At 24.9% G+C, this 24,379-nt stretch overlaps 2 protein-coding genes across 3 annotated transcripts; one reads left to right on the top strand and one right to left on the bottom strand.

The window, feature by feature from the left end:
* Positions 1 to 3,810: 3,810 nt before the first annotated feature.
* LOC112602995 lies at positions 3,811 to 17,526 on the top strand. Of its 2 annotated transcripts, XM_025351392.1 has the most exons (9): positions 3,811 to 3,894; positions 11,036 to 11,280; positions 14,660 to 14,949; positions 15,240 to 15,452; positions 15,528 to 15,821; positions 15,893 to 16,117; positions 16,210 to 16,539; positions 16,608 to 16,811; positions 16,962 to 17,147. In XM_025351392.1, the coding sequence occupies exons 2-9, from the start codon at positions 11,058 to 11,060 to the stop codon at positions 17,145 to 17,147; spliced, it is 1,965 nt and encodes a 654-aa protein (XP_025207177.1). In that variant the 5' UTR covers positions 3,811 to 3,894; positions 11,036 to 11,057. The 2 variants fall into 2 exon arrangements, with proteins under 2 accessions (XP_025207177.1, XP_025207182.1); XM_025351397.1 differs by lacking the exon at positions 3,811 to 3,894 and having other exon boundaries at positions 11,058 to 11,280; positions 16,962 to 17,526.
* A 2,247-nt stretch (positions 17,527 to 19,773) lies between these two features.
* Positions 19,774 to 24,067, bottom strand: LOC112603063 (thymidine phosphorylase-like). Its single transcript, XM_025351467.1, has 7 exons — positions 23,712 to 24,067; positions 22,876 to 23,148; positions 22,617 to 22,775; positions 22,424 to 22,542; positions 20,592 to 20,754; positions 20,286 to 20,507; positions 19,774 to 20,113 (listed from the first exon to the last, which is right to left on the bottom strand). The coding sequence occupies exons 1-7, from the start codon at positions 23,824 to 23,826 to the stop codon at positions 19,830 to 19,832; spliced, it is 1,335 nt and encodes a 444-aa protein (XP_025207252.1). The 5' UTR covers positions 23,827 to 24,067; the 3' UTR covers positions 19,774 to 19,829.
* Positions 24,068 to 24,379: the final 312 nt, after the last annotated feature.

Raw genomic sequence — 24,379 nt, 5'->3', positions numbered from 1 at the left:
AAATATTAGAGTGTTTCCGCAAGTGCAATGTATTAAAAAAATTTAATTTGAAAGTGTTATAATACCTATTCTTGAGCAAAAAGAAAATAAGTTTTAACATCATATTTGGGCGAAAAGCGAATAGTCCTGCCCATGGATTTAAAATCTGTTATGGTTTTAATCGATAATATAAATCTAATATTGGATACAACTGACAAATGGTTTATAGTAATCACAAGTCATAACGATTTAAGTTAAGACCTACAGATGAATGAGGAGAGCCAGAGGTAAACATTTCTTTGTGTATTTTTAGACTATAACCTTGTCTTCTCTTCAATTCTAAGAAATAGAAATATGGTTAAACAATTAGCCCGATACATTCGTTAAATAATACATATGTCAAAATGTTCAAAAAATATTCTTTTTGCTGAGATAATTAAAATCAAAATTCAATAGTATAATATCAGTAATAGTATTAGTATGTCTTAACGACATCATTTTAAAACCGTACAACAGCAAATTTACGTTTAGTTGAACCAATTTTGTGTTGTTAATAGCTTTAATATTTAAATAAATTGACCTATTATTACATTTAAAAGTAAAAATATAATCTACGGCATCGAGTATGTTTTTATTGATATTTAAATTTTAATGCGGTTTATGAGCATTAATATTGCAAAGATTCCATAGATAGTATTTTTACCTTTCAGTTTTATTACAGGTAAATTTACTACATGTAAAGAATAGTTGACAAATAACAAGGTCTGCTGAATGCAAATTTCCTATAATGTGCAGTGCTTTTGTAAGACGATGACAGACGAGATAGTGCATACGTATTGCTGTATGAAAATTCTAAAATCGGCGACACACACGAATGTGGCTTCGAATATATCAAAGACCGCCGTAGTAGACGGTAGTATAATAATATAATGTGCATTATATGTATAGTAATTATTATTTATTATTACGCAATTTGCATTAATTGTATGGGAGTGCTACATTATGTTGACCAAAACGACCTGTGGATGACTTTTCCTTCGCACTACTTTCCTACCATTCACCATTCATTCATTTTCGTTACGTTATGTATTAATAAAACAAAATATAAACAAAGAAAATAAAACAATAATTGTAAGTATAACTGTTAAGTAATTACATTTTTTATTTTTATTTAAATATTATATTAAAGATATACGTCTTTGAGACATACTAAAATTATTTATTATTTTGTCTTAACTAATTTTAGTTCTTAGATCTCTCTCAATATTAATAACTGTTTTCTACTTACTACAAATAGTCGAAAGACGTTTCGGCGTAATCGTTATCGACTTATCGATAATCGTTTTATAAAATTATTTTAAGTAATTAATACATAATAATTTATTTATCATAATTCATAATATAAACTATAAATTGACAATAATATTTTCTATATTATTCTGATCAGTGATCGGTATGTTTTATTATTATTATTATTATGAAGATGAAAAGTCCTAGAATCAAATCTATCTTAATGTCTATGAAATATTAACATAATATTATAATTAAATAATTTTAACCAATAAAAATTCGATGATGCTATTAAAAATTTTGAGGTGTTAATATGAAATTACCACGTAAACGGTATGTACAGTAATTTTTTTAGCATGACTCTGTTCACAATAATAAAATTTTATAAAATTTTATTTATTTAAATAGCGTTTTTTTTTTTTTACTTGAGTAATTTCAGAATTTATAGATTACTATATAAATTGTTTAATGTATACCAAATTAGTATACTTTCTATAATGCTTCTATAGGTGCTCAACTCAAATAACCTAACAATATTGGTCGGACTCAATTCCAATAACCCAAAAGTATTTGCGAAACTCAAATTCAATATTTAGGACTTAATTCAATGTTATTCAAAGAAAGTTGTTATATACCCGGTACTTATCAGGGCCGTATTTAGGAATTTTGCGCCCCGAACACAACATTTAATTTATTAATACTTTTTTTTAATTTCATAGTAGTGGTGGCTAAATCTTTTTTCACAGTGGGGCCGTATAATAAATTTATTTATATGTTTCCTTTTTTCATTGACAATATAATTTGCAGTTGATTATTAGTAATTTTAACTAAGTATGCATTTTTTATGCATTTTGAATAGTAGGTATTTCTATCTATTAAACCAGGGGTCTTTAAACTACGGCCCGTGAACGGTGAACAAGTTTTCATCAGCTAGCCAAATGACAGCAAATATTCTAAAAATGTGTATAGTTTTCAAAGTCGTTATCGCGCGCACGTGCAATTGTCAGCTGTATCAGCTATAATTTATAAATTATATGTGTTCATACATTTTGGTTCGCTAAGAGCTTTTTTTATTTTATATGGCTCTCGGATAAAAAAGTTTGAAGACCCCTGTATTAAACGCAAAAAACACGAGTAACTATTTTATGACTCAGGTATTTCAATTTAACTACAGCAACTGAATACAAATATTTTGTTCTTGTTTAATTTTTTTTTAAGAAAATTCAATTTTGTTTTTTGTGCTTTTTAAATTTTTATAACAACATGTTTAATTATTATATTAAGCTGAAAGTCGGTAAACACCTATTATGTATATGTAATGTCATGGATGATAGAAGACTACAATTTTTAGATTTTGAGCGGAGCGATATTGATATTATAATTTATAATGACAGTTTTTTTGGTTTATGTATACAGTAAAAAGGTAATCTAAAAAATGATTTGATTTTTAACTTTGAAAGTGGTTTGGAAAGAAAACTGTATGTAAATTATACATGTATCAAAATAACTGAGTAAAAAAAAAAATTTTAAAAAAAAAGGAAAAATGGGTATTTTTAATGAAATTGAAAATGAATAAACGATAATATATATGAATTTTTCACCAAATGTTTATATGATGATTTTCTATACATGATATAAATTTAAAAAAGCTTGCATTTTTTCGAGCTATTTATAGTCATTTTAAATTTTCAATTATTTTTATTTAAGCAGTAAATAAATGGGTAATTTGTAAATAAAATTGTTTTGTAGTTGAAAATTTTTATAATGCTTAATTTTTATACCTGAGACTTGAAAATGTAATTAAAAGTTCCTCATATAAGTAATTAATTTTGTTATCAAAAATCTAAAAATTATTTAAGCATAGTATTTTTTATAGACATTTAAGTTTTAATGTTAATGAAATTACATATTCAAACATGAATAATGATAAATATTATTTTTTTTTTAGTTTAAAAACATCATTTGTTAGAAAAAAAACATTTTATAATATATTATAATAATATTCAAATGTATTGTTTTGGAAAAAATGAATTCAACTTGCAGTATTATTAATAGTAAAATAACTTACTTTACCTAATAGCAATATAATAAAAAAAAAAAAAACATGAAATGTTATGTAGAGGTATGCATATTACTGTCTTCGCTCAAAATCGTTTTTCGTATATACAATATTATGTATCATTGAATTCAAAAACTTCACACATCCATCACAGTGACTCACTTTACACATACCTTACAACAGAACCTTGTCCACTTGTCCGCCTTTTTTATTATTATTTTAATTTCAAATCGAAATTTTCTATCATTCTTCTGTGCCTATATATTATATACTACATAATGTATGTGCACGTACGATATAATAATATCGTAAATGATAATATTTATTCGAATGACTCGAAAGTAGAAAACCATCATTCATCCTGGAGTGACGGCACTTCGAATTTAAAGGCTACCCAAACTGATTTTTCGTTGTTTGTTTTGTCACCGCGTTTGGTACACGCTGTGCGCGTTGCGTGTGCAGGCCATAATTAAAGTTCAAACGCGCCGAGGCAGTAGTACGCGTTCTGTTGTCGGCTACCGCGAAAGTTCAACTGCGCTGTTCGCACGCGCCACACACACATGCAGGTAATATTACACCACGTTTTTCATCTTCAGTTAAATCAATTTTATTTTATTATTAATTTATATATAATATGTATATATTATTTATGTGTTAAACTGTCCTAGTGTAGCGATTGTATGCATACGATTTGAATTGTATTTCCGTATATACGTATATTATTTGATATAATATACTTATAGGTTTTCGCGGGAAAATATCCGATATAATATTCTCATCTCATATGATATAGTAAAATATGTTGTTTTTAGAAGATTTTGCATTTAAATATATCATATCTTCTAGACGAATCAAAATAATTAGTAACTATACCTACATGGCTAAACGAGTGTGACTATGTATGAGTATTGTATAACAATAAAGTATTGCCCAGGATTAAACTATAATAAATAGTTTTGACTTGTAAATTTTAATAAGTAGATATCAAAATGTTGTAAATTTTTGAAGTTTTTACAATTGGTATATAAGTATTTTGTATTTATCATCTAATAAAATAACGCTCGAGTTTCGTGTGATTATTAGACTCTTTGGAGACGTTTGATTATGATAAGATTAAGTACTCAGAATAATTAATATTATGTTAAGTATTTACATATTATTCGGTGTCATATTATTAGATGTATAGATGCTTAATTTTTTTATTAAAAATATTTATAAATTATTATCTGTTTGTTACGTGTAGTAAAAATATAAATATTTAAATATACCTTACAGGCTACAATTAACAAGACGAGAGTATGATTTATTATGTAATACATATATAATATATACAATGTACATTATGTATATTACTGCTATAGTGTTTAAATGTTGCGGGATAATTCATTAAAGGTCAGATCATCACACGTGTAATCGCATAAAACGCTATAATTAGATATACCTAATTATTCAGAATAGGAATTTAATTGGCGTCTTGTTGAAATATACGCTCGTATATTTACTGTAATTTATTATGTGTGTATTGTTTAGAACATAATATAATGTGTAAACTGTATAGGCACTTTAGTCAAATCTTACATCTTAATAATATACACCTATATATTTTGTATTTATGAAACAAATACATTTACCTACTACCCACCCAATTATTAGTTAGGTATTTGATAATTATTGATATAATATAATTATAATAGAAATTAATGGTAATATATTATATTAAATATTATATGCGTGTGTTATGTGTATATTATTGTATAATAGGTATGTTTACGTTATTACGTCAAACAAAACATATCGTCTATACCAAAATATATTTATTATTTTATTCATTTTCAAACCCATTACACAGAGTTTAGGTAAATTTTTATCGTTATATATTACCATTGGAACGTTTAAACACGCTGTGATTTTTAAGTAAATATATACAAACCTACACACAATATTACAATTATACACTTAAACATACAGAAAAACGCAAACATGTATATACGATACTATATATATATTGGATTCCTAATAAATGTATGCATAATTATATACATATTATAGTTAATAGTTATTACTTACTAGTAATGGATTTCGAGTGTATTTTAATACAATATAAATGTATATACATAGAGGTAGTAGTTATCTATTTAAAAAAAAAAAATCGGTTTGATTTCATTTGTATTTATTTTTTATTAAATATAATAAATATAGAATAAGCTTTTTAATTTTGTGCCGACCGCGTTAAATGAAAATAATAACAACAATCAATAATAATATAGAAATATATAAAATATTTACCCCCTCACTTATACACACACATATTATATAAATGCTTATATTAAATAATAGTTTTGAAAGATAAAAAAAAAATTTAAAAAAAAATATATATATTTAAAACATCCATTAGTAAAAGCTATGTATTAATTAACTCGCTGCAGCGACGGACTGCCTTTGTGGGTCATGTACAGCCGTCTGGCCCAGTAATATTGATCTCGTTTCAGCATTGCCTCTCACCGGTACCTAATCTATTATACGAGTCTCCTTCTATTATATATAATATATATATATATACATATGTTCATCATACGATCGGCGAATAATATGTTTACAAATTATAAAAATTTATTTTAAAATCAGTTTTAGTCATTAGAAAATTTTTAGCGTGACGTATTAATATTTAATTATTATCATATGAAAGTTCGTCATACAGAGCAATTCATCAAGCCCCTCATATATTATCTATTTATTTAAATTATTCTGATTTTGGAAGTATTAAGTTTATGGTTAATTAAATACCGTACATAAAATATTTAGTATTTGTATGCTTTGTAACAATATTAATTTTTTTACAAATTAGAACCACATACATTGTAAGGCAGACGAAGATTTTTAAAAATGTTGACATATTTTAATTAAAAATTATGTGAATTTCTATAGAATTATTAAGTTTTATGTAGGCATTAAGAAAAAAAGCTCGTTATAATAGGTTTATATCTGTAGAACCCAGCGAAAGTAGTGATTATGTGAAAATTATAGTAATTGAAACATACTATTTTAGGTAGTATTAATGTATAATATGATTTTATAATATTTTTAAAAACTATCTGACTGTAATAAATATACTAGACTATATCTTGTAGGTAAATTTTATGTATAAAAAATATATATAGTACACAAAGTTTAATAATTCAGAAACTACTCATTTAATTTTTTTCTTAAACAAATAAACATTTTCAAAAAAAAAAAAAATAGTTCTGAGTGATTTGATTCTCCAAATACTCTGTATAATTACCCGTGCTTGAACAAGTGTACGCAACATTGATAGGTACTAAATAATTAAGATTAATGATATAATTTTCTTTTTTTTCTTTTCTCACAAAAGCTTTATATTATATATTCGAACCATTTACCCGATACTTACTTAAATGATTATTAAAACTCACTAGTTTCTGCTATATAGAAATGCTATAAAATATTTTTAAATCCTTCACAAATAACGTAATAGTACGCGCATTCGTGTGTGTTTTATAAAATTAAATTAAGTTAAAAAAATAACTATGATTTTGTAAACTTTGTAAATTTGTTTTTTTCTAGTAGTACACAAGAGTTGTCTTGTTTGCATTGTAGGCTGTAGATTTTATGTTTGTTTAATCGATAAAAAACGAAAAAAAAAATCGAAAAAACTACGCGTTTCAATTTGCGACACAATATTGCATTTGATTATCGAATTACTTTATTGCACGCTATCGGTAGCGCATATGTATGAAAAATATATTCTCTATACTAAATGTTTTATCGGAAAAATAATATTTGTACCACATACCAAAGCGTATTAATATATATTTTATATAAAGTATAGTAAATTATATGTTGTGTAATACCGTATCGTTGATTATATCGTATTCATCTATCAAAAATCCCACGTTTTATTCGTACCCATTTCGTATGTCTACGGATAAACTATATTTTTACTGCAGTATATAATATTAAGTATACCTATACCTACATCAATCATTATGTTATAACACATTTCAATACTTAAAAAAAAAAAAATGATGATAATAATAAAAATGTATTTACGTTTTGCTTCGAAATACCAATTGAGTTGAAATGTTAAACACAAACACGACCTATTTTATTTTTTTGTGGTAAAGGTAGTCATTTCAAGTCTTAAAAAAAATTTAATCTCGCGCGCTTAATGGTTTGTGAATATCTCGGTAAAAAGTTGAAAAACCAATTTAATATTAATAAATTTAATACCCTATTATTTGATTTACCAAAATATATATCAATAACACACTATTCGTACGAATCCTCGGCAAAGGTTATTTGCTGTTTGTTTACGAATAATATTCTACATGCGTTGAATCGTTGTTCGTAAAAATCTTACCCTACATTAAACTGTTCGCTATTGCTGTAGGCAGGGAGTAAAACTCTTACAAAAATGTAATAGTTATTTTTCTACGAGTAGAACAGTAATACACAAACCCGTAAAAATAAATGTATATTTAAACGTGTAGGTATGTGTGTTTATTGTGCATGCGCTCAGGATGCGTGTAAATAACATATAACAATAAATGAAAATTCTTCAAAATATAGAAATATCTGAATAATACATACATAAGATTTTATAATAATATGCAGAATTCAGTAGTTATCACTTTTATTTACACGCATTTACACTATACAATAATAATGTTTATGCGCCCATTATTAAAGGCCATAATTGGTACGGAACAATATACGGCGTATGCAATTTATATAACATATGCAGCATATTTATAATGATAAAACAATATGTATTTTATATTGTTGAAATACACAAGGAATTTTTTGATAATAAGTGCGCATATATTCTGATATTTATAATTATACGGTCCCTTAAGTATTGTCCCGGACGCATTAAAAAAATATTATTATAAAATAGCTCGCGGGACTGCGGGAAGAACGATCGGCTGCTGACCGGGGGTTGCCTTGAACGCAATTCCTCGAAAAAGCCACCCCTTCTGCAGCATAGATTTTATAGGTCACGCAGTATCAGCGTGTATCACCCGTCGGCAACCGTAGCACAATATTTCAACCATAATTATGTTATTTAAATGTAATATCGTATTTACATATTTGCAACCTATATAATATTCTTATTATTATGTATACACTATACACATGACAAAATCATGATAGTTGAAAGTTTATTAAATTATTATTATTATTATTATTATTATATAGATACTTATTATAGTTGGAATGTTTGTTTAGGTACCGAAAATGAATTTCGCGTTGATCGTTAGGTAACATTATTTTCCGTAATAATTAACCAAACTTTAAGTACACTTGTAACAATTATAGTTAAAATTATATTGAAACATAAATTATTTTTGATAACAAAACAGCAGATTTTAAACGAGAAAATTCATACACTATTATGATAATAATTATTGATTTAAATGGACTTATTGACCGAATTTAATAAAAACAATTTTAGTAATGCAGCTTGACAAAATGTTTTTTTTATAGATTTTTGTAGTATCTGTGCCACAACAATAAATTGCTGTCATTTTATTATTTTAATCAAAAACCTTTAAGTTTGTTTAGTACGTATATATAATGCATATTTTGGTTGATGGGTCCCTTATTAGATAATATTATAATCCCGGGCGTCGCAAAGTTTTTATATTCAAAAAATAATAAATTTTGGTAGGTATTGTTTTTAAATTATTTATAAACATAATATTATCACAGTTCAAGAATCCGAAACAAAATAATATGAAATGCAAAGATACTATTAATCTAATATTTAGGCCAAAGTCTAAATCAATAAAACTTAAATGAATGTAATATTAATTTAATACACCATGATGTTCAAATTATGTAGGCCGTTAAACAATTATTTAAATAATTACCTTTTCGTAACACCTAGCAATCAGTATAGTTGGTAAATAAAATAAAAATGTTTTAAAAAAAATTAGTAAATTTATTGTTATAGTCGATTGTGTTCCATAATAATTGTATTATCTAAATCAACCCCCTGATTGTAAAAACTATATAGGTATTAAAATATTTTGTCTTAAATTGTTTATCATTAATTTATCTCTTCATGAATATGATTAAATAGGTAGCTATAAACCTAAAATATTATACTTACGAAGTAAATTGTAAAAGTTTCTTGATTTTATTTAAACATTTATATTAATTAATGCTGATATCTGCAATAATACTTACCTATAGACAGGCCCTAATTTGTTATATGGAGGACGCTCATATAATATTATCAGATTTCTTTTTCGTGTACGAATTATTTTAATGTACCTAGTACTTATGTAGTAGGTACGCTTATATTATTTTATAAAATCAACATAAAGTTTTTTTTTTCATACTTCTATTTTATATGGCAACCTATACATTAAATTTTATTTCATAAATTAAAACAAATAATTTTCTTGTGTGTGTTCTATTTTTTGATTTATTAATATTTTATGGAAAATGTTTGATTTATAAGAATTTAAGAAACAGGAAAGTAGTGTAACTGAATTCTGTAAGAAATAGTATACATATGCCGCGTTAATAACTCATCCCATATCGGCCATAATATTTAAACTATAAAATAAACACTTTAGTGCTTAGTAGTTATAAATAATAGATTATTTTTCAACATTTGCATATTAAATATTATTGCCATTAATTATAATTAAATACTACAACATACTTTCAAACTATGATGTTTAGTTATCTTAATTTTTTTTGTAGACAGTACAGCCGTCCGCATCATAGGACACTTGTTAAAATTTAGAATTACCTATCATTTATGATAATAATATTATTAATTTATAAGTACCTAAATATCTATAAAAAAAATTAATAAATAAAACTAATCTATTTCCTATATGTGTTTAGGTACTACCTATAGAATTACAAAGTTATTTGTTCATTCATTTAATAAGTATCAGAATATGATTTAATATTTATAAAAGTTTATTACAATCAATTATACCTATAATTAATTCGTTTACTGTTGCGTGTGTATACCTACTTAGAGTTTTATCACTGGAGTAATGTATTTATGTATAATTATGATAAAACATATATATAATAATAATTATACGTATATCATATACCATTATAATAACATAAAATATCATAATTGATTATAATATATTTTAAAAGCTACCACTTACCGGACAACGTTAACTTTTCACCTTGCGAAAGGCTTCTTATAATATATATTATTTAAAGTAATTTGTAGTGTGCTAGTATAGTCACGTGTATAAATAAATATACGGATATTGATAACAATCAATTCTGTATATACGTGGGTACGTAGAATATTTTATTCAATTTATAAAAGTAATTCTTCAAAAATAACATAAGAAATTAGCATGTAAAACATTTAATTTATCATATTATTCTCGTGTTTTGATAATTATATTATTGAAATAAATTTATATCTATTTATAACATTTATAAATTTAATAGAGATCTATGAACATAGAAAACTATCTCTATGTTGTTAAAGTGCGTATTTACACAATTATTACTGCACTTATTGGTCCATAATAATAAAATTGTATAATATTATTATTTGTAACAAAACAATATTCTATGCACAAATAATCAATAAAATACATTAAAATTATTAATTAAATCTTATTTTTTGTGTGTAGGTCCTCTTTTATTATATACCTTTTATTAATATTTTTTTATTTAAATCATAATTTTCAGGGAAGTTTGATTTACTACCCACATGTACTATCAATTACGACGCGGTAGTAGACAGAAACAAAGTCCTATAAGAATATCGTTTAAAAGATATTCTAAAATATGGAGACTGATTACTGCAAGTTTTATGAAAACTATCAATTTCGCTATCAGCTTTCCAATAGTTATATTATTATTCCTTATCATACCAATCACTCTTGTGTTCAAATGGATCGTGTCTTTGGCTCATAGAATTGCTTGTCTAGGAGGTATGTGCCATATACATGTATACTATAGATCAGTGTTTCTCAACCAATTTATCGTTGAATAAGTCAAAATGTGTAACAAAGTATATTATTAATATATTAAATGACACAAAATATTCAAACATTTTTGATCATCAACATATTTACCAATTAAAATTAAATATTATCCATTAGTGTTATTTGTTTATTATGTGTTATTAATAAAGCGCGGATTTTTATGCACTTAAAAGTATCGAAATATGCCATATAATATGCAGTAAAAATCATGAAAATATGCAGTCAAAATTATGAAAATATGCAAGAATTTTTTATTTATTTAAAATTTACAATAAAACTTATAATAATTAATTACTTAAATACTTAATAATAAAAAATTTAGGGAATTTTCTAAACTTAATTTATTTTTAAAATTGTATTTATTATTAAAATGAATAATCATATGCATTTCAAGTTTTTCTTCTGTGAAGCTGTATTGTTTATCGGTTTACATATTTTTAAAGACTGAGAACGAACGTTCGACGTCAACCGAAGTTATTGGGGCATATTTGAAGCAACTTAGTATTATCGGATCTTGATAAAGTTCTTTGAGCTGAACGTTTTCGCCTAATAACACTGAATTAATTTTCCGTAGAATTTTCAGACCTTCATTTTTATTGGAAAGCTCGTTTAATTTTGTTGTAAGTGTTACACCTTTCGATCCAGAAATAGAATGCATTTTTTCTTTCGTTTCGTCAATTATTGAAAAGCTTAGATGTAAAGTTATATTTCGAGTTTTCAGTTTTTTTTATGACTATCACTAAAAATGCCAAATGAGTAGATATAAATGTTAAATCATTCTACTTGTCAAAATATTATCTTATACACTTTTTTAAATTTTTTTAAATTTTCGCTTCAATATGCAATAAATTTTGAATTTTGCCAAAATATGCAAAAATATGCAATAACCTTTAAATATGCAGAAATATGCAAAAAAAGATTTCACCATTAGCTTCAAATTATGATGATTCGTGGAGATAACTGACAAAAATCCAAAAATATTAAAAGGAAAAAAATATGCAATTGCATAGAAATCCGCGCTCTAGTTATTAAGTATGAAATATTTTAATAGTGTATCACCAATTGCTATAACACAAAAGTTGAGAAACACTGTAATATAGATTATAAATTATTTAATACTTATAACTTGGAACAAGTAATTTGTACAAAATATCTACTATATGTATTAGAATTTTGTTTTTAAATTTTAATATATTTTATTTAATTTTAAGAATTTTTAATTGTTGTTAATATATATTTTAGTATAAATAATGTGAAAATATCTTTTTAAAAATAATGGATTATACCCATAATAATATTGTATCTATCTATGGTTATTTTAAATCTTAATTTAGTGAAATTAAGATATTTATTGATACATATAGTATTTTAGTATTTTTATAATATAAATGTATACATTATACAGTAAAGCAATGTGAATGAATAAAATGAATTATATCACAGAACGATTAAATAATAAATAATCTTTTAACATACATCTAGATGTGTTAAATTTGAATTTAATGATACTTTAATTGAAAAAAAAAACGATTCTAGGCGAAAATGGTGATGATCTATCAGTCTATATCAGTATATCACCAAGTATTTTTTTTATCTATTAGTAATTTAATAGGTTGAATTAATTTTTTCCGAAACATTGAATTTGAAAATATCATTATGTATATTTAATATATATGATATAGATATAGGTATGTAAAAGTTGTATATTTCTACAAACAATGTTTTTAAAATATAAATATCGTTATTTATAGTTTAAATATGTAATTTCGTTCAAATTTGAACTTAAATGTCTATAAATAAAACTGTACTCATACATTTTTTTAGATTTTTCGATTTAAATATGAAATACTTATAAGGAATGTTTTGTTAATTTTTCAAATCTCCACAATACAAATTAAGCATTATATATATTTTTTAACTTCATAGCAATTTACAAATTTTAGTAATCTCAACGAATTTTGTCAACGTTTAACTTTAAATGCCTATTTATGTATTTTAAATATTTTTAAAGTATTTTACGTGTTTATAAGAACAACTTATGTGGGATATTATATTAAATTTTACACTTCTTGACTAAGCGAAAAAATTTTCAACAACAATTACAGAAATAAAACTAAAAAAATTAAATAGAAGTCTTAAACGTAAGAAAAAAACTTAAAATAGTAAGGATATTTTGAAAATTATATAATGTGAAGGAAATGCTAACATTTGTTGAAAATTTCATGTACAGTTTGTTCTTTTTTTTTTTTTTTGTAAAATACCTACCAAAAATTTCTCTTAAGTACAAATTAGATCTAATTTTATATCCAAATCTACTCTCATCTCATAGTAGAAAATAAAATAATATTTTTTGGCAACTTAACGCGTATACATGTAAAAAAATACATAATTTATTATAAAATCATCATACATCACACACTGCTTAGAATTTTAAAAGTTAAGCGATTGGGTGTTATTATGGCGAATAGTTGGTGTCGATTGGATCATTGTGATGGATATATTAAAATTGGATTCAATAATATATTACCATTAGAAACGGTTTTCAGCCTAAATCACTAATTTTATTTCATGTTATGTTTTTGATATTGCTATAGGCCATAGGGTATTAGGTATTTATTTAACTGTTAATAATATAATAAGTTAAATTAATTTTAGTCAAAATAATTTATGATTATGTATTTTAAATATTTTCATATAGCTATAAGAACAATATGAGAGGGATTTTGTATTGGATTTTAATACTTTTCGATTGATTGAAAATTTTTAGAAATATTTACAGAAATAAAACTTAAAAAATAGAAAATTTTAAGTGTTTAAAAATAACTCAAAATATTTTGAAAATTATATTATATACAAAAAGTGGTTAGCATAAAAATTTGGAACATATAATGATATTTTTAAGTATCTGTGGCTATTTTTTTTAAGTTAGGTACATAAAATAAACCAAATCAATTTTGTCAAAAACTGAGTTTTCGTAAAAATTTCTGTTTTCTTTATTATTTTTTTTGGTTTACCTATTACTTTGGAAAGTTCTGGACATTTTTACTGCTTTTAAAGGTGATGACAAATAATAAAAACACATACAGCATTGTAAAATTAGTATATTCATCTCTCTATTCAGACTTAAAATTAATCAGATTTAACAATTATAAAATAAATAATCATCCTTCATCATTAGCTGCTTGCATAAATCGAATTTAGCTCATTTTTTAATTATTATTTGTAAATTTGAATAAATTTATATTTATCATTATATTATTATGATAAAACTAATGTATAACCTGTATAATTAAACTTTTTGAAATGTGTAATTTCTTATTACTAGTTTTAGGAAACGTAATGACAAACAATGAAATTCGTTGGTTGGGTGGTTCTTGGCGTCATTCTACCGTGTTTGCAATTTTCATTCTTGACAACGAAATGGAATTACAATTTTTACAACAACTCGTCGTGAAAAAAGTATTACCACAGTGTCCACGATTAACTGAAAAACCTGTAATCCTGACAAATCTATTTGGGAATTCGTATTATTGGATGTCTGATCGTAATTCATTCGATATTAACCAACACGTGTTCAAATCGTGTGAAAACACAATGGAAAAACATGAGCTTCAAGTAATATATATTTCAATATGTTAATAATTTATCAATACATATAGGTCATTATAATACTTATCACCTATAATTTATGTTAATTGTTTTTTGAGCTGCAAAACACGATTTATATATAATTTATTGGTTATATTATTTACAATTTACTTATGATTGGTTTTTCAAAAGTCTTTAAAAAAGCATAATTTAAATTACATATTTTCTAAACAACAATGTTCCCTTTTCATGTTAAAAATATCTTCTATATGAATGTATGTATATAATTTTTTAAAATTGTAATATGCAATTTTTAGAAATATATTGGGGAATTAGTTTCTGGAGGTTTATCAATAGACAAACCACCTTGGGAATTGCATTTGTTGTCTCAACGTGATGAAGTGATGCCGGGAAAACGGGATGCAGTGATGGTATTTCTTGCTCACCGGTGTTTATCAGATTGGATTTCTTTGGCTAAATTATTGTGCACTTGTTTATCAGATACAAAACCATACTACCATACTTCAGAAGTATAAAAACTTAACTTACCTAATAACTTTAGTAATTTAACAACAGAGATTAAAATATAAGTAATGGTCTTTCAGAATCCAACAAAAATTCGATATTGGACAAGTGTAGCAAGAACTATAATGACTGGACCTGCAGAAATATTATGGAAAATGATTACCCCGATCGACGATAATAACATAGTGACTCCTGATCCGCTATCGTTAAATTATAACATAAGTTGGTCTTGTTTTCAAGGTACTCTATCTAAAGTAAACCGAATTAATCAAGTGACTAAAACTCCAAATAGTTATGTGGTTTTGTCAGCTATTGCCGGATCGTTGCATGTCATGATGAAAGTTATTGGACTACGACAACTCGACAACATGAATGTATTGCAATATATTTTCAATTAAACACAATAATTTGTTATTTTAAACTAATTATATTTTTTTATTTTTAGATTGTTTACCCTGTGCAAACAGGGAACACTGATCACTCGTCACCAGTTCTCATTCGTTTACCAATAGGTATTGAAGGTGCCATACCAAGATTGTGGTTTACTAAAAAAGCAATGCAAAATATGTATCGATCGGATCAAACCTTACTGCCAGCAATAGTTTCTTTATTAATGCCACTCCATTCTTCGGGGACCAGAACACTGTTATCTGGACTCACAGACAATTTGGTAAAAATATAATACTTAACTATAACTATGCTATCAATGTTAAATGTGTTATATAAATATACAAATTGAAACCCTATGTATTATATTTTAAGGCATGTCTACAGTTTAGCTGGGTCTCTGGCCCAAGGTCAAGAATTATAATCAAAGGATCTCCATTAAAAACAGTTTACTCTGTACTGCCGTCTCAACAGACAATTGGCGTTTCAGTTTCAGTATTTACATACACTGATGATATATTTATTAGTGTTAGTGCAGACAGTGCGATTGGTGAAGGATTTGGTGAAACTTTATTGCTCAACATAAAACGTCAAATTGACCAGATGTACGAGCTATTAAGATACAGAAGAATACCAAAGGATTTAAAGAGCAATTTTTTAATATCAAATAATTTTAAAGATTTATCATTAATAGATATTGAAGGGGTAAATGTCAAAATAAAAATATACCTTATTGCTATTAAGGATAATTAAAGAATATATATATATATTAGCTTATAGGGAAAATGAAAGATGTTCAGTTACAACTACAAATGGCTAAAGAACTAGGCGTTTATAACGATGACGGAATAAGACATGTAAATCAGTTAAAAGGCGAATACTCGATTTTACTTCGAGAATTACGTAAAAGGAAACACAAAAATAAAAGGCATATTTTACAGAAAATGTTGGGATGTTCAAATCCATTTAAGTCCAAGGTATTATTCATAAATTGATTATATTATTAATGAAAAAAAAATATATAAACGCATAAGTATTAATATGATTAATTAATATAAATATTGAATATAATATGTATAGATACTGAAATTTAAAAGCAGTAACAATAATTTTTTTTTTCAATTTAGTTAAGTTGTGAAAAAGAAGAAATAAGGTTAGTACAATCTACAAGAAAATTACAAGAAGCAACTAATATATTTGTCGCACAATCTGCTCAAGATTACCGTCCTAAAATACATATTTGTAAGAGTACTGTTTATGCTAAAGACAATTTTTTAGGATTACCTAGGGAACAACTGCTCACTCAGATCTAAATGGTGTTTCAGTTTTTGAATTATCCTATGTATAGGGTTGAACATCTTTTAATCTGTGCTTCCTTAGCTCAGATATTTCTTCTTGAATTGAAGGGCTAACTCTTTAAAAGACTTAACTAACTTACTTTTGAGTTCTTACCATTATATGGTGTAAAACGTATTTCTATAAATTGTTCAAATCATTTAATAGCATATTGTCAGCTAATAAAGATATATGTAATTTTATGGCACAAATTCCTCACAAATTGTAGATATAATTGTATTAGTTGTATAAATATGCACATAAAATTTAGATTATTTTTCAATAAATTTTAAATTGTAATGATTGCATAGTCATGATATGCTATCTTATTAGTGCATGAAAAACAATTATATAAAATATTTTTAAAAACTTTAAATTTTAGGACTTCCACTATGTACTAAGTAGGGTATAAAACCAATCAAATTTAAATGCTCAGATCTTGAATTATTATTGTTATTTAACACCAATAGTTGAATTTTATTTAAAAACGATTATCTAATTTAATTTTCAAATAAAAAATGGAGTAAATAATTCACTGTATAAGGGTACTTTATATATTCTTGTGGTTCGCTTTAGGAAATGTTTCTATTTAAATTAGATCTCTTACATATTAAGTATTATATAATAAATTGAAAAAAAATTTAATATTTTAAAATTTTGAAGTATCTTATTTTGGTATTTAATGTTTCCTATTATATTATAATATATTAACTCCTCAGTGTTGAGGAGTCTTCGAGATAATCATTCACTATAGGTGCGTATATATATTCATATATATTAACTAAGTGTATCATAGGAACGTATATGTAAAATTAAATCTTGTTATTTATTAGTTTATATTATTATTTATTTGATATAAATTAAATCTGCACACGTAGTGCATAGTGTTCTAAACAAAATTTTAAATGTAAAAATTAACTAGTCAAAGTCGAAAAAATGGGGATCAATATCTATAGAATATATTTTAACGTAGTATAAATGTACCTGTATAGTATTAAAATACCTCTGTAATAAAATGTTAATTGTTATATAATTGTAGTAATTTATAAGCGCTTATTACTTACTGCGCTAATAAAAATATAGGAAAAATGTGATATTATGTTAAATATAATATAATATAATATATATTATAAGCCATAAAGTCGCTCCAAGGACAAACAATGCAATAGTTATAATAATGTTTTTTTTTTTTTATATATAATTATATTTTACAGTTGTTAAATATTTAATAAATTTGAATTATCTATATATCTTTGTTTGTTAAATAAATAAATCTATTGAAAATATTCTACTTATTACAATTAATACATGTTTATTTTATATTAAATTATCCCTCTAACTAAATTTCTTGGTACCAATGTGTTTTGTCCAAACATGTATGAATAAAATTGCTTATAATGCAATCGTATTTGCATATGTATTAAATATCCAAACTTAAAATTGTAAATATATTATGATATCGGATCATACTATTTATTTATTTTTTAATTATTCGATATCCAAACTTCTATGAAAATAAGCTAATTTATTTTAACTCAGTTTTTGGTGTAATATACAATAATGATACATAATATACAGATTATTGATATTACATTATATCCGAAACGGTGAATATATTAATTAAACAATGACTTGTTTTTTGTTGTTTGTTATTATTTTTTTAAATAGTGAAGATTCTTCAATTTTAAACTTTGAAAAAGGTTTCTGGTTGATAATTAGGTCTAATCGGTGCTTTGGGAGATCAAAGATATTCTTAGTGTTTTTCAAACTAACAAATACAAATCAAGGAAAAACGGGAAATTGTACGTAAAACCAATATTTTAACAAAATTGATTTTGATTTTTTGTATAACTCAATAATAAATAACCTTGGATTATTTTCAAAATAATTAGGCTATTTGTAGATACATATACTGATAAACATTGATAAAAATTTTCACTATATCAAACTGCTTAAAAATTGAATAGCTACAATTTACAAGGTTTGCATATAAGTTGTTATTATGTAGCTATTTCAAAATATTATAGATACAAGGTACGAATTTTTTTATAAGCATTTGAAGTGAATTAACTATTATAACTATTTTATACTTATAACAAAATGTTACAATTCTCTCTGCTGTACTACATTGTTTTACCCCATTTAATTTAATTAAAACATATACGAGGTATATATATATATATATTAGCTAAAAACAAAACCGTGATAATATATTTTTTTTATATTTCTTTGAAAAAATCACATTTATAAAAACAATAAGTTCACGGGTAAACATATAAATATTAAAATAATCGTGATCCTTTTTTTTTTAGTAATTTTTGATAAAAAAATTAATAAATAATAATTTTTTTTTTTTAACACATGAAACACATAATTATACGCGCTTTGCCGGTACAACATTTTTATCGTTAGTTACTGTTATATACTGATCCCTAATGTCTAGAGTATTAAAATAATTTTATTTTTTATATTTCATTTAATAGCTCAATATTTTAACAATCTTATAGATTAAGTATTGATAAATTATTTAACAGTTAACACTATAAATAAAATGTATAATAATAATTCATATTATTTCAATCAAACGTAAAAATAGATATACACATTATAATTATTAATTAGGCCTTAAACAACATTTGAAATTAAAATGATCATGAAAATTATAAACTATAATCAATAACTCCTAACAAAATATCTTCCGGTTCTTTAATTTCATTCACCAATTCGATCGATTGTTGTAATAAAATTAAATATGATTCGTTTAAATCAGTCTCATTGTGATACAAAATCATAGAAACAGTATCAATTTCCACATAATTGCCTTTTTTTACAAGCAAACGAATGCCAACCGCTGGATCAATTGCTTGATTAGAAAACTGTCTCCCGGCACCCAATTTGTTACAAACTTTAGCAATAGTCATACCATTTATGTTATTCACGTAACCTATAACGGTAAATATAAAGCAGGTATACTATATTAAAATAGAATATTTTTATTTTTTTTTTTGCCTACTAGTTTTATATTCAAAACCGTTATTTAAATAGGTACACTTATCTCTCTCATCGTATCAATACAAAAATATATTACCAAATTTAAAATATTCAATTGTATTTACCTGATGTTAGAGACTTTATTTCGATTTTGTACTTGGCCATTGGTAAAACGGCAGTTGTATTTCCATAACATAACTCGTGTGCTATCGACTCATTGACACTCAATTCGACTAACATTTGTTTAAACTTTTCTAAAGCTGTTCCGTTAGTTAACGACTCGACCATCCGCTTACGACCTTCATTCACCGAACTTACTTTATGCGTCATTTGTAATAAATGTCCACCTATTAAATTTAGTGTAATAATTATTATTTACAACAATATAATCCATTAGTATAATTATCTTCTTTAAAAATATATATAAATACCGATTAGTTCAAGGAGCGTTTGTAAATCACTTGGCCCTTTTCCCTTTAAACAGTTTATAGATTCTAATATTTCCAAAGAATTACCGACATAATTACCGATTGGAGCTGACATTCTAGTCATCAACACTCTACATTCAATACCCATCAATTTAGCCACTAGAACCTACAACGTTACATAAATTACGTCTTATTATATAAATGTATAATAAACACATATAGGTAATATAGAATTGAAATATTTAATGTCCGCAACGTCAACAGTTATTTCCCTAAAAAACATACACAAATAGAGGAGATAAAAGTGAATTTAATAATATAGGTAAATAATAATGAGTATTTACTTCTCCCTTTCGAATAACTGTAATATCTTTATTTTATCTTGCTATAATTTCAATAAAAGGGATTTGAAGTGGTGATTTGTTCAATGTGTTGTCCTGCCCGTTACACACACAATAGCCATTAAATAGTCAGTATAACTTAGCTTTTTGCAGTTGATATTAAACACTTTTTTAGTAAAATTATAAATTGTATTGTTTTAATGTTAAATGAACTTCAATTGCTACATTAAATAAAAAAAAAATATTTGTTAAATTATTAATTTGAGATGTGTATAGTTTAAATTAATAAATAATAACCGCATGTAAGGTAAAAAGGTATTTACACTGTACAATACACATTATAATAAAAGTTCAATAAAATTGTTTTTTATAATTATTTAGTAAATTAGAAAAGAAATTTGAGTCAAGTTAATTTTTTCTCCATATTAAATTTTAATTTTATTGTTAAGAGATAACTTTAATTTACCGATATTATGTTCTTTTAACATAACTTAATTTGAGTTAATTATTTTCATTAACATGCCCCACCTTTGATTATAATAGTAATTTACTTATTATGTTTTTAAACGTTTCCAACATAGCGATTGAATAAATCAATAAAAATATATTATAATGATTATTCTCGTCGTTAGGATAGATATTGAATCATAAACATATTTATTTTAATTGCAAAACAAAAAAAATTAAAAATTATGTATTATTTATGCGTTAATCATAGCAACAAATTATGTTACCAAACATCATTAACAGACAATAATCAAATGTGATAAAAAAAAAAGCGTCTTACAAATTTCAAATAAGTTATTGACTAACTCACACATGCTAACGATATTAAAATGGCCGTAATTAAATATAGTAAACTTTTTAATTAATTGAAATTAGCTTAAAAAATTAAAATCTGTCTAACCTTAAATCTATAAAGTTTTTTCAATATGATATGCCTGAATATTAAATTACACATTTTTATACAGCAACTACAGTCCCCTTAACCTTTTTCATAAATAAACAATTTATTTAAAATTGACTTTCCCTTTGATTTTATCTTTATTGCTACACGCCTACATCAAAGTTAAATAGATAAATGAGAACTTTTAATCTGTCATTACGTTTTTTAACAAATTTGAGGCAAACATTTAAAATGTAGGAAAATCGATCTCAAGTAAACTTTACGACAGAAATTAAAATCTGTTTTTTAAGTGTTCTTCGCATCATTAAATTGAAAACGATATTTTAAAATATCTAAATTCCTATATATTGTGTAGCTAGTATAAGATAGACATAAAATCATCGTTTCCAATTCCATTCCTTTTAAATACAGAAGTTATTAAAACCTATTACAATTCAAATTATATTAATATTAATATACTATTAAATATATAAATATACTTCAATAAATATTGCAAGATGAACTGTATAAATTATAGTTAATTTATAATATAGGTACTCAACTAATAAGTTAATAATATTATATGTTAAACTATTAGTATAACTCACAAATTGCTTTCCAAAGGTTTTAGCTTCGTCGATTGATTGGAAAAAACTTGCTGTTCCTACTTTTAAATCAAGTATTAAATATCTAATACCAGCAGCTGCTTTTTTAGATATGATGGATGCTAGTAAAATGGGGAAAAACATGTATTATTCAAACAATTTTTTTTTTTATTTATAGAGGTATTAAATTATTTACCTATAATTAATCCAGCGTTGTCGACAGTGGCAGTAACGTCTCGAGCTTTGTAAAGAACAGAATCAGCCGGTGATAAATCGTCTGAGCCAACGATAAAACATCCGAAATTATTACCTATATCCAACAGTTGTTGATCGTCGAAACTAAACGCTGAAAATCCTAAAACGATATAGTTATTAGTATTATTGTGATAAGATATATTATTATTATTTATCTATAATAAACGGATACGTTAATATATTTAAACTACTGTTCTAACCAGGAATACTCTCGAGCTTATCTAAAGTGCCACCGGTAAATTCGAGTCCCCTGCCAGACACCATAGGTATGATAAAATCTTCTTGTACAGCGCTCAGAGCAGGTACGAGCGGTATCGAGACTTTATCACCAACGCCTCCGGTGCTGTGTTTGTCCACAATTATTGCGGACGGTCTAAATTTGAGTGTTGTGCCCGAATTCGCCATGGCCATGGTCATATTAGAGATTTCAGCATTAGTCAATTCATTTAAATACAAAGCCATTAACATCGCTCCTGCGTAAATTAATACTCAACGATTATTTTATAACATAGTCAATAGTACCTTGGCATCAAAAAATGTTACCACTTACAACAACTTACACCATTTGTACAGGATGAAAAAAAGATAGTCCCACATATTATATGATATTCATGTTTGATATATTATAATATACTTATAGACCTACTACCTATAGTTGTATTGTATTTTTTTTTTCAAAATTTGACGTTCATGTTTATAATTTTATAACTTAACAAGTTTTGATAATAAATAAAAATAACAACTAACTCAAAATTCAAAATTCTCGTGCAACATAATTTTTAACATTAAATCTTAAAAAGCAAAAATACCCAAATACCCTAAAATACATCAAATTACTCCAAATAATAATAATTGACTTCGAAAAATAAAATTAAAATGTTCGTTTCAAAAAAAAAAAAAAAAACCTTAAAAGATTATGAAGATATAAAGTAATGAAAATAATTTTGTTTTCAAAAATATTGTTTTACAAATTTACAATGACCTGAAAATTATGAAAAAAAATAATATTTTCAAAAATGTTAATAGTTTACTTTACCGATTTGACATTGGTCTATACATCCGTCCACTGTACATTTTACAAAAAAATTGATTTCCTCTTCGGTCAATTCATTTTTTTGGCATTTTTTTTTTATTATCGATATGATATTCATCGCGTAATTTTATAATATATGCATCAATCGATCAAATAACGTTAGTTTGCAGTAGCTCGCGCAATGTAAACTGCTATTAAAATAATATTATACAGTATTAGGTAAGTGGGTACACGTTTGTATGGAACTCCGTTGCTATTGGTCCGCATGGTTAATCTTTTATTCGATTTAATGATTATATTGTATGCAGTTGTGGAAATGAAGATGTTTTGTAGAAAACTATCACGGTCATAAATTATTTCAACGATGTTATACCTATATCGATGCATACCTATAACCTGTTCTTTTATTATAATATAAGAGATAATTAATATTAATAAATATTAATAAGCTACGCGTTTGTTGTAAGTTTTATAATATAAAATGTTATCTACATAAATAATAGATAGATGCATTTTATTCTTTTCTATATAAAATAATAAAAATTTACTGGGATTTATTATTTTTTTATTCTATTTTAATTAAAAGAGCAAAGTTTAAATTAAATTATTTTTTTAAATATACTCGTACTATTATTTTAAATACCAAACACTGCCCGGGAGTGCACACATGT

This window comes from Melanaphis sacchari, unplaced genomic scaffold (assembly GCF_002803265.2).
Source record: "Melanaphis sacchari strain LSU unplaced genomic scaffold, SCAv2.0 Contig105_pilon_pilon, whole genome shotgun sequence".
NCBI classification, from domain to species: domain Eukaryota; kingdom Metazoa; phylum Arthropoda; class Insecta; order Hemiptera; family Aphididae; genus Melanaphis; species Melanaphis sacchari.
This window is presented reverse-complemented; position numbering and strand designations above follow the sequence as displayed.

Coding starts and splice junctions, on each gene's coding strand:
- LOC112603063 (XM_025351467.1), bottom strand. CDS start 23,826: ATGAATATCATATCGATAATAAAAAAAAAATGCCAAAAAAATGAATTG. Junction 22,776..22,875: donor TAAGCTCGAGAGTATTCCTG/GTTAGAACAGTA, acceptor ATATCGTTTTAG/GATTTTCAGCGTTTAGTTTC. Junction 22,543..22,616: donor CAACGCTGGATTAATTATAG/GTAAATAATTTA, acceptor CCATTTTACTAG/CATCCATCATATCTAAAAAA.
- LOC112602995 (XM_025351397.1), top strand. CDS start 11,058: ATGTACTATCAATTACGACGCGGTAGTAGACAGAAACAAAGTCCTATA. Junction 11,281..14,659: donor TAGAATTGCTTGTCTAGGAG/GTATGTGCCATA, acceptor TCTTATTACTAG/TTTTAGGAAACGTAATGACA. Junction 16,540..16,607: donor CATTAATAGATATTGAAGGG/GTAAATGTCAAA, acceptor TATATATATTAG/CTTATAGGGAAAATGAAAGA.